Raw genomic sequence first — 12941 nt, 5'->3', positions numbered from 1 at the left:
CCTCTGCAACCATTAAGTTTGATTTAACTGTAAATTAATTATTAGCTTGATTGTATTCTATAAGCTCTAGCATGTTTATTCTGCTTATGCTGTGAAGTTTCAGCATGTCTTAGTGACATATACTTCATATGTGTATTTCATAATAATTGAATATCAGCAAATAATTCATAGATTAAAGCAACCTGAAGATGAGCATTTAAGTCATGTGAAGATTTGTGTCATAGATAAATAAAAAAAAAAATGTACAGACAGGTTTTTACTCGCCAGAGACTTCTTACATGTTACTCACCTACACAGCGAGGTGTTTTATTGTGATTGCTCCAGGTACCATCAGGCTGGCAGACTGCAGTAGTAAGCTCTTTGGCTGATAGCCTGTATCCATCATTGCAAAAATAAGTAACACGGGTGCCAACCAAGTAATCTGTAGTTAATATCCCACCATTTAGTGGAGCTTTAGGAATTCCACAAGATATTGCTGAGTAGAGACAAAAACAAAGTTTTTTATGTCTTCAATATAAGTTTCCACTGACCTCAGAGAGCTTATGCATTGTAAAATCACTAGTCTTAAATTCATGAAAATTAATTTTTACCTCATTAATGTGAGTTTTAAGCATGGAAATAAATTTTCTTAAGATTTTAGGGAATTGAATACAATGAAGCTCTTGATGGAGAAAGTAAAAAATAAGAATAATGGTTTATAAGTCTGCAGCTAAGAATTCAAAATGCAGATGATAATATAGAAAAGGAAATAGAAAATATCTGGAAAAAAATATGACCAGCATGGTTGAATCAGTAAGGCACCAGTCTGAGAAACACACTTTCTGTGTTTCTCTGTCATATGATTTATGTTCAGATTTCTTTCATCAGTTGTACTTTGTGACCTCTGGCAAATCACTAAAATTACCTTTCAACATTCTATTTTTTCCACCTGGAAAGTAGAAAGAAAATACCCTTTTGAAAATATTGAATCACAGAATCATAAAATGGCCTAGGGTGAAAGGGGTCTTAAAGATCTAGTTCCAATCCCTCTGCAATGGGCAGGAACATCATTTACTACAACAGATGGCTCAAGTCCAGCCTGGACTTGAACACTTCCGGGCATGGGGCATCTACAGCTCCTCTGGGCAACCAGCAAGGAATTCTCTTCTGATGTGTAATTCTAATTGATCCCCTTTTATTTTAAAGCCATTAACCCTATCCTATCACTGCATACCCTTGAAAAAAGCCCCTCTGCAGGTTTCCTGTAGACTTCTTTTAGCCCTCGTCTTTGTGATCTGTGACTTATGAAGTGAGACTGAAGCACTTGTCAGTGAAGACTTTCAAAACCACTGCAGAGTACCTCAGCTGTCTCCTTGTCCCAGGTAATCAAGTGTCCTGTATCCTTCTGGACAGGGCTTGCAATTTGCCTGGTCTTCATTTTATCACCAATATATCTTTAGAAGCTGTTTCTGTTGCCCTTGACAGCCATGGACAGATTTGTTTTATCAAGGCTCTAGCTTTCCTAACCTGATCCACAGCTGCTTGGACAACTTGTCTGTATTCCTCCCAGGATGCCTGTCCTCATTTCCACCCTCTCTAGGCTTTGTTTTTGTGTTTTGTTTTGTCCAGGACCTCCTTGCTCATCCAGGCAGGTGTCCTGAAGTTTCTACCTGACTTTCTCTTTGACAAAATTTCTGAGGATGCAACATTTCTGAGCTTGGAAGAAGTGATCCTTTGACTATTAACCAGTTATCTTTGTCTATAAAGCCTTAAAGCTAAGGCTTTATTCCATGGTAGTCTACCAAGCAAATCCCTGAAGTGGTCAAATTCTGCTCTTCTGAAGTCAATGCTAGCCAGCATTCACCCTGTTCTCTGCTCTAAAGATTTTTTACCCTAGAATTTCACAGTCTCTGCACCCTTCAGCTTTATATTCCTCATCAGCCCCTGCTTGTTGCTGAAAAAAAGATCCAGCATAGCACCTCTCCTTGCTGGCTCCTCTATCTCTTAGAGGAGAAAGCTGAAAACTGCAAATAAAAGTACAAGATACTATTTTATTTTTTTTCTTTAACAAAAATAATGTATCAAGAGAAGATCTGGTTCTAAATAATTCTCTGTCTGTTTTGGGACTAAAAATAAAAACTAACCCCTTTCCACATTCTGAAACCATATATCTAATGTAGGTCAGATCAAAAAAAAAAGTTAGAAAAAAGGGCTTAGACATTTAAGTCTGAAGTACTTTACTTTGAAGTCAAATCTTGAGCCTTAAGAAACTACCTATCATGCCCACACAGGAAGGTTAATCCTCTCAGACTATGTATAAATACTTGCGAAAAAAAAATGCAATCTATTTTTGCCCCTACTGGGAGCTGATCTGACATAAAACTGATTTGCTTCATAAGCAATATAACAGCTGTGTGGCACAGTACCAAAGCTAATAATCACAGCTAAGACACAGGTAAAGCACCAATCCTATAACAACTTGCAGAACAGAGGCATAAGAATCAATGTTAAAATATTCTTGCATTGCCATAAAAAAAACCCTTGCATATTACATGGAAATTTAAGAAAAAGAAAAATCAAAAAACCAGAATACAGGCACACTCTGCTGAAAAGATCACAGTAAAATATTTCTAATTTGCTATCACCCTGTCTTGACAACCATAAGAACATATACCTAATACTGTCACAGTATATATTGGCAAGGAGAGACAAACACACATTTAGAAAAAAAATAAGAAAACGGTGACTAAGAAATTGAAGACCCCAAGAAACTACAATTGAATTCAAAGCTCTAGAGGGTATGAGGACATGACCCCAGAGAGATAAAAAGTGACAAGTTAATTAAACGAGAATGTTCCCCTTCCATCTTTTACTGAACATCTGATAAAACTATTTCACTTACCATCACCAAAGAAAGAAACAACTTCTATGGCACTAAAATGAAAACATGTGACCATGTTTATTACTTCTTAAATTCCTCAATAGCTTGGATTGCAGATTAGGCAAATCTATCCCTTCAAAGATGATAGCTATATGCTTGTATAAGCAAGTAACACTCTTTACTGCATAACTGGCCTAGCTTAACCTCTTCCTTCAGAAGCACATTAATGATAATAAAAGCTTTGAGACAATTCCACGAGTTGTCCGAACAATTGTGTAACATCAGGGCCAGCATTTAGCAGTGCCTAAAATTAATATCCACTTGCAAAATAATTGTAACATGCAAACAATATTGATTACAATCTTAAGCACCAACAAATTCTACAATATTGCTTATTCATGTAAGACATAATTCACATCCCGTCTCTTTCACCAGTCAGTAAAATACATATCAGATACATTCTAGCTGCAATCTGAGGTGTTCTATATCTACCATTGGGGTTAATTACTCCTTCAGTATTCAAAAATCTCCATTAGGACTTGATACATTTTGAGTCATATTATCCATGTTAACAATTAATCTTGTGGCACAAGAAAAATATATCTGTCCCTTAACCCTAAATTTTTAAGAAACAAGATGCAAACCAGCAAGGCATGATAACAGACTTTTATATAAATAACAGATCTCCCAAAGGTCACCCAATGACATTTTAGTTCACAAAAGTTTTGAGCTGAATTTCACATTTATGGAAACTTGCACAGAAAAGTTGCCCAGAGAAGTTGTGGATGCTGTATCCCTGGAAGTGCTGAAGGCCAGGTCGGACTGGCATGAAGCAACCTAGTTGAGTGAACAGTGTTCCTGCCCATCCCAGAGGGATTGCAACTACAACACTAAGGTCTCTTCCAAGTAAACCGTTGTATGATTTTATGAGAATTACCTTTTAGTTAGGGGAAAATGTAAAAAAAAAATCAGGAAAATTTATTGCCACATCAGATACTTAGAGAGGAAAAAATTACAAATAGGAAATATCCAAATTTCCCTAAAAAATAGAACTATCACAGAAATGTTTGGTCACTATATGTCAGCTTAGGCAACATTGTAATCAAACTGAAACATTAAAATCTATTCCCTTTTCACAAACTTTGGTACATAGCTCCAGTTCCAAAGATATACATTAAAAATATACACAGTCATTGGAAAACCTTAGTCATATTAGTTTTCAAAGAAGAACAGCATTTTAAAGACTTATGTGAAATTTCAGAAATTGTTATTGGACCAAAATGAAGTTCTTAAATATTCTTCACTGAATATTAAAGCAGTGTTTTTTGCATGTCAGTCTTATTAGCTCCACTTGAAATACGGTTTCTTAAAAGTGCATTTTTTTTTAATGAGGTTGAAAAATTTTGGCACAGATGTATGACCACGAAACATTTCCCTTCTATTCATTTTAAGTCAGAAAAGAAAAAAGAAAGTTTCTTAGAGTGTAACTTTTTTTAACAAAAGAATTTACCTTGACAAGCTGGGACTGGAACATCCCAGGAGTAATACCCATATGGAGACTTCCTGCACACAGCAGTACTTTTCCCAATGAGCCGAAAGCCGCGGTCACAAGCCCAGCGGACCATGCTGTTGAGCTGTCCGCCTGTCTGACTGACAATGAAACCGTGCGGGGGCGACTCTGGGGTGCTGCAGTAGAGAGCTTGAAACATAAATATTAAAGGAATAAAATATGTGTTCAGAATTCGCGTAGCAATTCTTGAGAAATTCTGGTTGAACTCAGTGGACATCTGATCGGACACTGAGAAAGCATTGCTAGAAGTTGTATTTTATGTATTGTAATGCATACATTGACCAATTTCACAAAATATAAAGGTAATAAAAATAGAGCTTTACAAGCTCTATTTACAAGATTCAGGTTTCAGTAGACAACAAAAAAATGAAGTGATAGCTCACTTTTATAATTGGCTATAGCTTTGAGGTTTGGGGTTTTTTTACCATCTTCTTATTAACTACTGAGCTTTAGTTTATGATGACATTTATTGCAATTGTATACATTTCAGTAGTATACAAATTTTTGAAAGAGGGAAATAACTAGTACATCCTGAACAAAACTCTTTTTAAATAGTCCTATTTTCTGGTCCTAAATAAGTTATTTCATTTAAGTTCTGTAATACACTGAACTGAAGTAAAACATTAAAAATAGATTTTAATTATATTTATGACAATCATGATAAATCCATGGCAAAAATACTGCTTTTAGTTGTTGATTTATTTAGAACACATTAAGTTTTACAGGAGTCTTATCTAGAGACTATGAAAAAAAATCATAACTCAATATGAGAGGAAAAAAAATATCTCTAAGAGTTACAGTTCTTATAATCTGAAATTATTTATGTACTTAACAACTCTGACATTAAATGCTGGTTACTTACTATGTTTCCTTTATCTCACTTGTTTATTGAGTACCAAGCAATTTAGGTTTGGCTGTCTTCTCATAGGAGTGGCCAGAAGTCTCTTATAACCTGGTAACCACTTTAAGATAAATTTTGTATGTGCAAAAGTTTAACTCGGTGTCTGATTAATTTGATTAATAGCTGCAAGCCATAAAGGCTGTTTTCCCTTTGTGTTGGAAAGAAAACTGTGCTGGAAGTTTGTTTCCAAGTGCTGTCTTTATGCTTTGAAGAAATGTTGATAACTTGATATTTATTTTCTCAGGCAAATAGAGAACTGCTGCTTTACTTGTTCTTTAAACTTTTCCGTGTCTCACAACTTACTTCAGGTCAATGTTTTCCTCATGTGAAAGCTTCCTCTGGCCAGAATGGAGTCATATGGCTGTTTGTTTACAAAAGATATTTATTAAACATACTAAAGCAAAGAGCAGAATCAGAACTACTGCTATATCTTTCAGACTACATACTATGAAAGTTTTTTCTTCCTTACAGTAAATGTCTCCTGACTTACACTTTTTGAAAGAACCAAAGATACCGAGACATACCAGGATTTTCTGTGTGAAACAGACCACTAGAAAATATTTCCTGTCTGCCTCTCAACAGTTCTCTCACTGCCTGAAAGGAAAGACTTTGAAGAATTTTCTCTTCTTTCTCTTTTAACAGATCCAAAATGGACTACAGGAAATGAAAATCAATGGCATAATTATTTTATGCCTAGTAAACAGTGAATTTTACCTAATGAACAACAAACATTTTAAGTCTGAGAAAACTGTACTCTCTTAAAGGGAAAGATGGAACTGATGTATTTGCAGTATATATGATCATAATTATTTTTCTCCAATTGTGAAGTAGCCAAAAATTGAGGAAAACAAAACAAAACAAAAAAAATCAGCAGAAAGAATTTTATGCTTATTCTTTATTTCTTTATCCACCTTGTGAAATGAAACAGCTTTTATGTCAATAACTTCTCTAATATCTACAGATACTATCCCCAGTACTCTTCCTTGCGTGTATTTCATATCTTTGGTCATCATAAAAAATTTCAAATATCGATTTTGTGCAATTACTGTAAATTACAACAAATCTACTTTAGCTTGACTAATTAAAATATTTTCCAGTAAAGTAAATATTTTATAATAATTCTGTAAAAGCAATTTTACTAAAATTTAACTTTGTCAGGTACTATTTTCATGCACTATTCATAAATATGTTAATTTGAATTAATAACACATAAAACACTGGCTTTTTTACATACTAATTTATCTCTTTTAATGTTGATTGCTGCTTCTATTGAACCTTAAATAAAAGAGTTCGAACCTTCAGGGTCTTATATTTTTCCACTTTATAGCTGTTCACTCCTGCCTTGTTGCAATGCTTTCCCCTGTCCCACCAAAATTCTTAATGATGAATTTCATAAAGATCTTGTTAGAAAAACACCCTAGTATGATGAGGTACACAAGAACAAATAAATGGGAGGGAGAAGTGGAAGCTGCTTCTTTTATCTTTAGTACTGCCTTATGCCATTTTGAAGCCCTGTCTTTTATTAATTCTCTACAGAGCAAATGTGTGGGGTTTTTTTTTCCTCACAAGATGAGGGTCATTAGATTCAAATATATAGAACAGATTGGATTTCCTTTCAGTTTGATTAATTAAGGATATCAAACATAGCTTATATTACCCTTTGCACATAAACAAATGTTCCACATTGAAATTTTATGCACATTATAAAAAGTCACATTTGCATACCTATATATCTTATCCTGAAACCTTTTTTATTGGTGCCATGATCTGCTGACCACCGGAGAAATACTTCATGGCCATTGCTGGTTATATTTAGAGAAGATGAATAGTCCCCACTGAGAGATATGAGCAATGGGCTATGACTATTTGGTCCTTGGTACAAAGGAAGGAAAAAAGAAGAAGGACAAAAGGAGTTACAAAGTTTAAAATAACATACAATAAAACATATGCACACAATTAACATACACGCAAAACTTCCTTCAAGCAAATGGCAAATTAATTTGAACTAAAAAATTGAAATACGTTACAACTGGAAGTTATATATTTGCTCAAAACAAAAATTATTTCTAATTATACCATGCAGTACAATTTTAAAATAAAGTAATCCAACAGTTATTTTTATCATAACAAATCAAAATAATTGCCTAATTTTTTTTATACTGAAAAATTATGATATGCATCAATGATAGCAATTAGACAGAAGCAATATAAAAAAACCCAATGATATAGACAAGGTATCATGCAAAGTTATGTATTCTATAGTTACCATCAAAAACTTCAAGTATATCAAATTCCTTTTCTGTCTGGAAGAATTCAAAGAACATGCTGATATTATAACCCTTTTCCACAGTAATGGTCCATGCACACATCTGGAGGTTTGGGTAGCTGTCAGGATATCCAGGGCTCAGTATTACGCCTGTTGAATCCAGACGCATTTCATTGGCTGGACAGAGCACTGTGAAACAGAAAAATTGGCAAAAAAATCTAAAGCCTGTTATTTCTATTTCATGTAATTGACGAGATTTTCCCGAGTTTTAAAGAACTGCATTACTCATTCTATTTCCTTAAATTGAGAAACATGGTGATTTAAAATATGATGAAATAATTTAATTTTGAATTTATCTGGATTCACTAGGTCTACAAGAATACACATCTCATTAAATAGAAATAGTTGATATTACCATGTTATTGGAAGTTTTTTTCAAAAAATATATTTGCTTCATGATATATGAACAAATTCCTTCATTATATTCAGAACCTAACACTGCTAAACAGAAGCTTTGAAATCTTTTTATACTGACAATTAACTCCTACATGAAACTGAGTTAGTCTTGAGTTACACAAGAAAAATAATAGGATCTTAGTTTTCTCAAGACCATTGGAAATAACATTGTCTCATTAATTGCAAAAATCAGGTTTTATGTTGAAAAAGTTATTGAATTATAAAGAGAGATAAAGAACACAGGAAAGCAGAGAAAGGGAGAGAAAAAGAGTATCTTCATAAAGAAACTTTGCAAGAATCATAGAATATTTGGGTTGGAAGTAACCTTTGATGATCTTCTAGGCCAACCCTCTTCAAATGCATCCATACTGAACTTGAAAAACTGTATCAGCCCATATATTTAAAAAATATTTGTATCTTGGTTGCAAATTAGCATCTAGATGCTAAACTTCAAGAGAGTTGTTTCTCATGACCTGTTTGTTTCAATTACTCAAGAAGAGATTGAATACAGCAGCTCCAACCCACTTAACAAAACTTATATGGCTGGAATCTGGCTGGCAAACTACAGTGCTGTGCCACTTGTGACACATATCTCAAGAAAATGAACAAAGTAATCCTCTCAGCTTTATACATACAAATAGACACATATTTATATAAAAATGTGTGGCAGGGAGAGCATAACAGTAATCTGGCTACACTCATTTATTTGCAGCTGGTTTTACCTTACAAACTGTCCTTAATTTCAGGATATTCTTAAATTCAGGATAATTTTCAGCTAAACATCCCTCAGGAATTTTATAGAGAATTTAAAGACTTGTTTCTGTTAAACAGATTCTCTTGGAAATCAGGGAGCTAAGTTTCATGTGAGTCAGAGAACATATTATCTGAGATATAGTTAAGAGATACCATTACAGAATTTTCTCAGGGTCCCCTTAATATGATGCAAAATACAGTTGGAATCTTCTTACTCTGAAATTTTCATTTTATCCTGAAAGTAGAAGCTAATTTAAAAGAAAATTAAGGGCAAAGTTACATGCTCTGTTTGGACAATACTCTATTTTAACTAAATAAGTTGATAAAAATTGACTAAACTTGTAGAATTTAGTGACTATTTTCACACCTAAAGGAAATCTGCGAGAATTTTAAGAAATGCTCGTCCAACTGACACGCAAAAGAGAAAAAATGGAGAAAAAAAAATTGACATAGTTTTAAATAGCACTAAATGTGATGTAAACTAACCTGTAATAATTAAAATTACCACATAAATATTAAATATAGTTTGCATCAATATTTTTTTTAGGAATTCGTCATTTGTCTAGTATATCTTTACTGCAATATATTAGATTCAAGACTAATGTTAGTCTTATGTTACTTTTGCTCAGCAGCATTCTTCAGATTTACTTATGGATTAATTTTAATGTAGGTATTGATCTATTTCAAGTCAAAAATTAAAGAAAGATTCAATCAAATACCAATATACTGGCTAAAGCATATAAGATATGCACAAGGTTAAAGCACCAGGAATTAACAGTATTAAGTTAAAAAAAACCCATATGCTCTACCCAGTGAGAAGAATTACTACACTAATACTAATATGAACCAACAGAAGAACTGAGACGTTTCCTTGAAAGTGGCTCTTGCGTGGCGTGTTATACTCTGCACAGTGAAGTTGCGGCAGCTTATCCATAGACCAATGCGATGTAGTAAAATCATGAAAGACAGAAATTTTTTGGCATGTATTTTTGTTGCCTTTAGGTTCCACAAAGCTCTCTATTCATCTTTTATTACAGAAGTGGAACTTATTTACTGTGATCTTCAAACTTAGACATCAGACAAATAAAAATAAAAGAAAATATGCTGCTTTCTTTTCTAGGTTGCCAGTAGGACTGGTCATTTTTAGCACAATTTGACAAATTCTTTTGCAATTTTCTTTTTAATTTTCCAAATCTAATTCTGAAGACCATGTTAATTTCATTCTGCTTTAAACAGAAATTTTAAGAGTATAGATTTAAAGTTTAGCATTGGAACCAGTGTTTAGCATTGATATCTGACAGATAAAAGATTAGCTATGGTAAATGAAGTCATCATTCCTAAGTTTTTGTCTTGGGTCTTGCATTGAATACAAATATGCCTTCATCAACACACACTGAGAGAATGCTTCAGGATCAACACATATGTCCCTATTTGCCCTATCTAATATTGCATCGTTTTAACATTTAAAGCAATGCCTGGAGGTTACTATGGTTTTTCACCTATTAAATGCTATACATCTGCCAAGTTAGGATTTAAATTTAAATGGGGGTGTTGGAATCTATTTATAGACACATTTGTATCTAACTAAATGTCTAGATTTTCAGAAATTATCAGTGTGAAAGTTCTTATGAAGCTCACATTTCAATTTCACTTTGCATTTTTAAGAACTACACTCAGGGCTGTGAATGACTGACTTCTGCATAATTTTGTTCATAAAATCAGGGGGAAAGAGCTTATTCAGTTATAAGAGTAACTTCCATCTTCCTAGAAATGGAGGAAAAGAGTATATTTATACAAGATTTTTTTTAATTCTCAACTGAAAGCTTAGGTGAAAAATATAGTGATAATAAAGTCCTAAAAATTAATATACTGATATTTAATTCCTTAACATCTACATTGTGAACCATTTCATAATTTTAGAAAATGCTTAGAAACAGTAAAATAACAAAGTTTTACTTGTAAATTTACTAGATTTATTCATAATTAATTTAATATTACCCAATGAATCTTTCAGCATGAGTGTTTTATGGATATGTTAATGAATTAAAATTACTGTAGAAGGACACACCAAAACATCAGATTGGTAGAAAAAAACAGATGGCAGTATTTTTCATATAATACAAATATAAATCAAACACACTTATTGTGACTGATTTGAAAAAGTATTTTAATCCTGATATAGATGTTAGAATATTAAGCTCAGGAAGAGATGGATCACAAAAGTATATCACAGAAACTAGCAGAATTCAAAATGGCTTTTTTTTATATAACTTATACTTTTATGAGGCTGTGGTGTTTTGGTTTGGTATTTTTTTCTTGAAAACGCTTTATCATACATGTTTATAACTCTAGGTCCTTATTTATCTTTACAGATATAAATGGAAGAATAAGTAGCATAACATAAACTCATGACCATAGCTGGAACTGCAAAGAGATTCTATTTTTTAAATGAAGCATGTGCAAGGCCGATCTTCATTTGTTTCCTAATCAGTTTGGGATGAAAGAAAGATTTCTTTTTTTTTTTTAAATTATGGAAAATCTATATTCTACCATAATACATCAAATTTCACCTTAATAATAACTAGTTTAAAGTATGTATGATGTTAGTGCCTGGTAGGACTGTAATCATTTTGACGTTAACAATGAGATGGCATTAACTCCGTGTTTTCACTTCTCAATAAGAGAAAAAGTGAACAAACGCATGCACACACACATATGCAGAAAACCTGTTTTTTGGAATACACTGAATAAAAAATGCAAGTAGTTAAAACTGCGCTGAAAAATAATTTTGTGAGCTTGTTCACCCAAATCCATGCTATGTTAATTTAGCGTCTTTTAGAATTCCCATATAAATTTTCATACTATTATGTTGTAGAGAAATGAGTCTCATTATTTACCAGACTTCCTAAAAAAAAATAAAAAGGAGTTGCACAATTATTTTCACAAAGTAGAGTAGCAGCCCTTTTAACTTGTGAAGTTCATTAAAAGATTACTAATTATTTTGCATTAATATCTGACATACATGAAACAAACCAAAGAGAGATATATTGGGATAAATCATCAAAAGTTTGAAATAGTTTCAGTATGCTGTCTTATATAAAGAGATGCAGAAGTTATTTAAGGAATCACCACTGAACTGGTATGGCAGCAAGAAAATAAAAAGGAAAAAACCTTGACAAGTAGGTGGTGGTCCATCCATCTGAAGCCTTTCCCCTAGCCGGCATGTCAGAATCTCATTACCAACCAGCGTAAAGCCTGGCTGACACTGGTACCTTATTATGTCTCCTGTTCAGAAAAACAACACAGGGCAAAACACACAAACAAAATAAGCATTAAACAGCAATTAACTGGGACTTTTAGCTTTGAAAACATTATTGATTAATGAAGTTTCTTACCACCATATTATACAATGGGCTAAATGACCTCTGGCATAAACAACTTTGATTAGTCTAAGAAATGTGGTAAATGAGCTTTGTGTTGCACACTGTGTTGCATCTATCATTCCTTTCCACCACATTATTTATTAGATAGTTTGCTAAGTTGTCTGGGTTTGACTGATGCTATGTGAACCAAATGTCCATAGAGCTTTAAGCAATATAATTTATAGGATAAACATTATGGAACTAAATAAAGGTCTAAGATCAAGTCAGTAATTCATACAATCCTGAGGGAAAAAAATTAAATAGCAAATGGTTTTGTTTATGTCATCTAAGTCTGGCACTCTGAGAATAAGAAATTTTCATTTTTTAATTAAGAAACCAAAAATTCATGTAGTTTTATGCACCAATAAAAGTAAAAACCTGCATATTCCAGAAGTTCTCTTTGACCCATATTACAGAGAGAAAAGGAAAAAAAAAGTAACTTCTCTTTGTGACCTATATAAGTAATCATATATTGGTGCATATACTAAAAAAAATTATTTTCTTTACCGTAACATGAGCAAAACTATCTCACCAGACATCTGAAATCAGATCATAAATCATATTTCTTTGAACTATAAGTGGCTAAGTAATATTATTGACATGTCTCAGAAAGTCAGAATATCATCCCCTTCTCTGATCCTCATAACTTTTACAAATTTGATTTTACTTTTTAGGTCACAGAACCTTAATTCTGGCATTGAATGTACGATTGT

The 12941-nt window shown here is 33.0% G+C and overlaps 1 protein-coding gene across 1 annotated transcript in view; it reads right to left on the bottom strand.

Moving 5' to 3' along the window:
- The window catches only part of CSMD3 (CUB and Sushi multiple domains 3), a 597171-nt gene that overhangs the window by 69820 nt on the left and 514410 nt on the right, over positions 1–12941 (bottom strand). Inside the window, exons 47-51 of the mRNA XM_066565891.1 lie at positions 11978–12091; positions 7598–7786; positions 7057–7203; positions 4371–4559; positions 290–475 (exon numbers count right to left, since the gene is read on the bottom strand). Of these exons, the coding sequence (XP_066421988.1) occupies positions 290–475; positions 4371–4559; positions 7057–7203; positions 7598–7786; positions 11978–12091 (825 nt within the window). The remainder of the gene's footprint in view (positions 1–289; positions 476–4370; positions 4560–7056; positions 7204–7597; positions 7787–11977; positions 12092–12941) is intronic.

The sequence above is a fragment of the Molothrus aeneus genome, chromosome 1 (assembly GCF_037042795.1).
Source record: "Molothrus aeneus isolate 106 chromosome 1, BPBGC_Maene_1.0, whole genome shotgun sequence".
NCBI classification, from domain to species: domain Eukaryota; kingdom Metazoa; phylum Chordata; class Aves; order Passeriformes; family Icteridae; genus Molothrus; species Molothrus aeneus.
The sequence above is the reverse complement of the archived record's forward strand: the minus strand, read 5'-3'. Positions and strand labels throughout refer to the sequence as shown.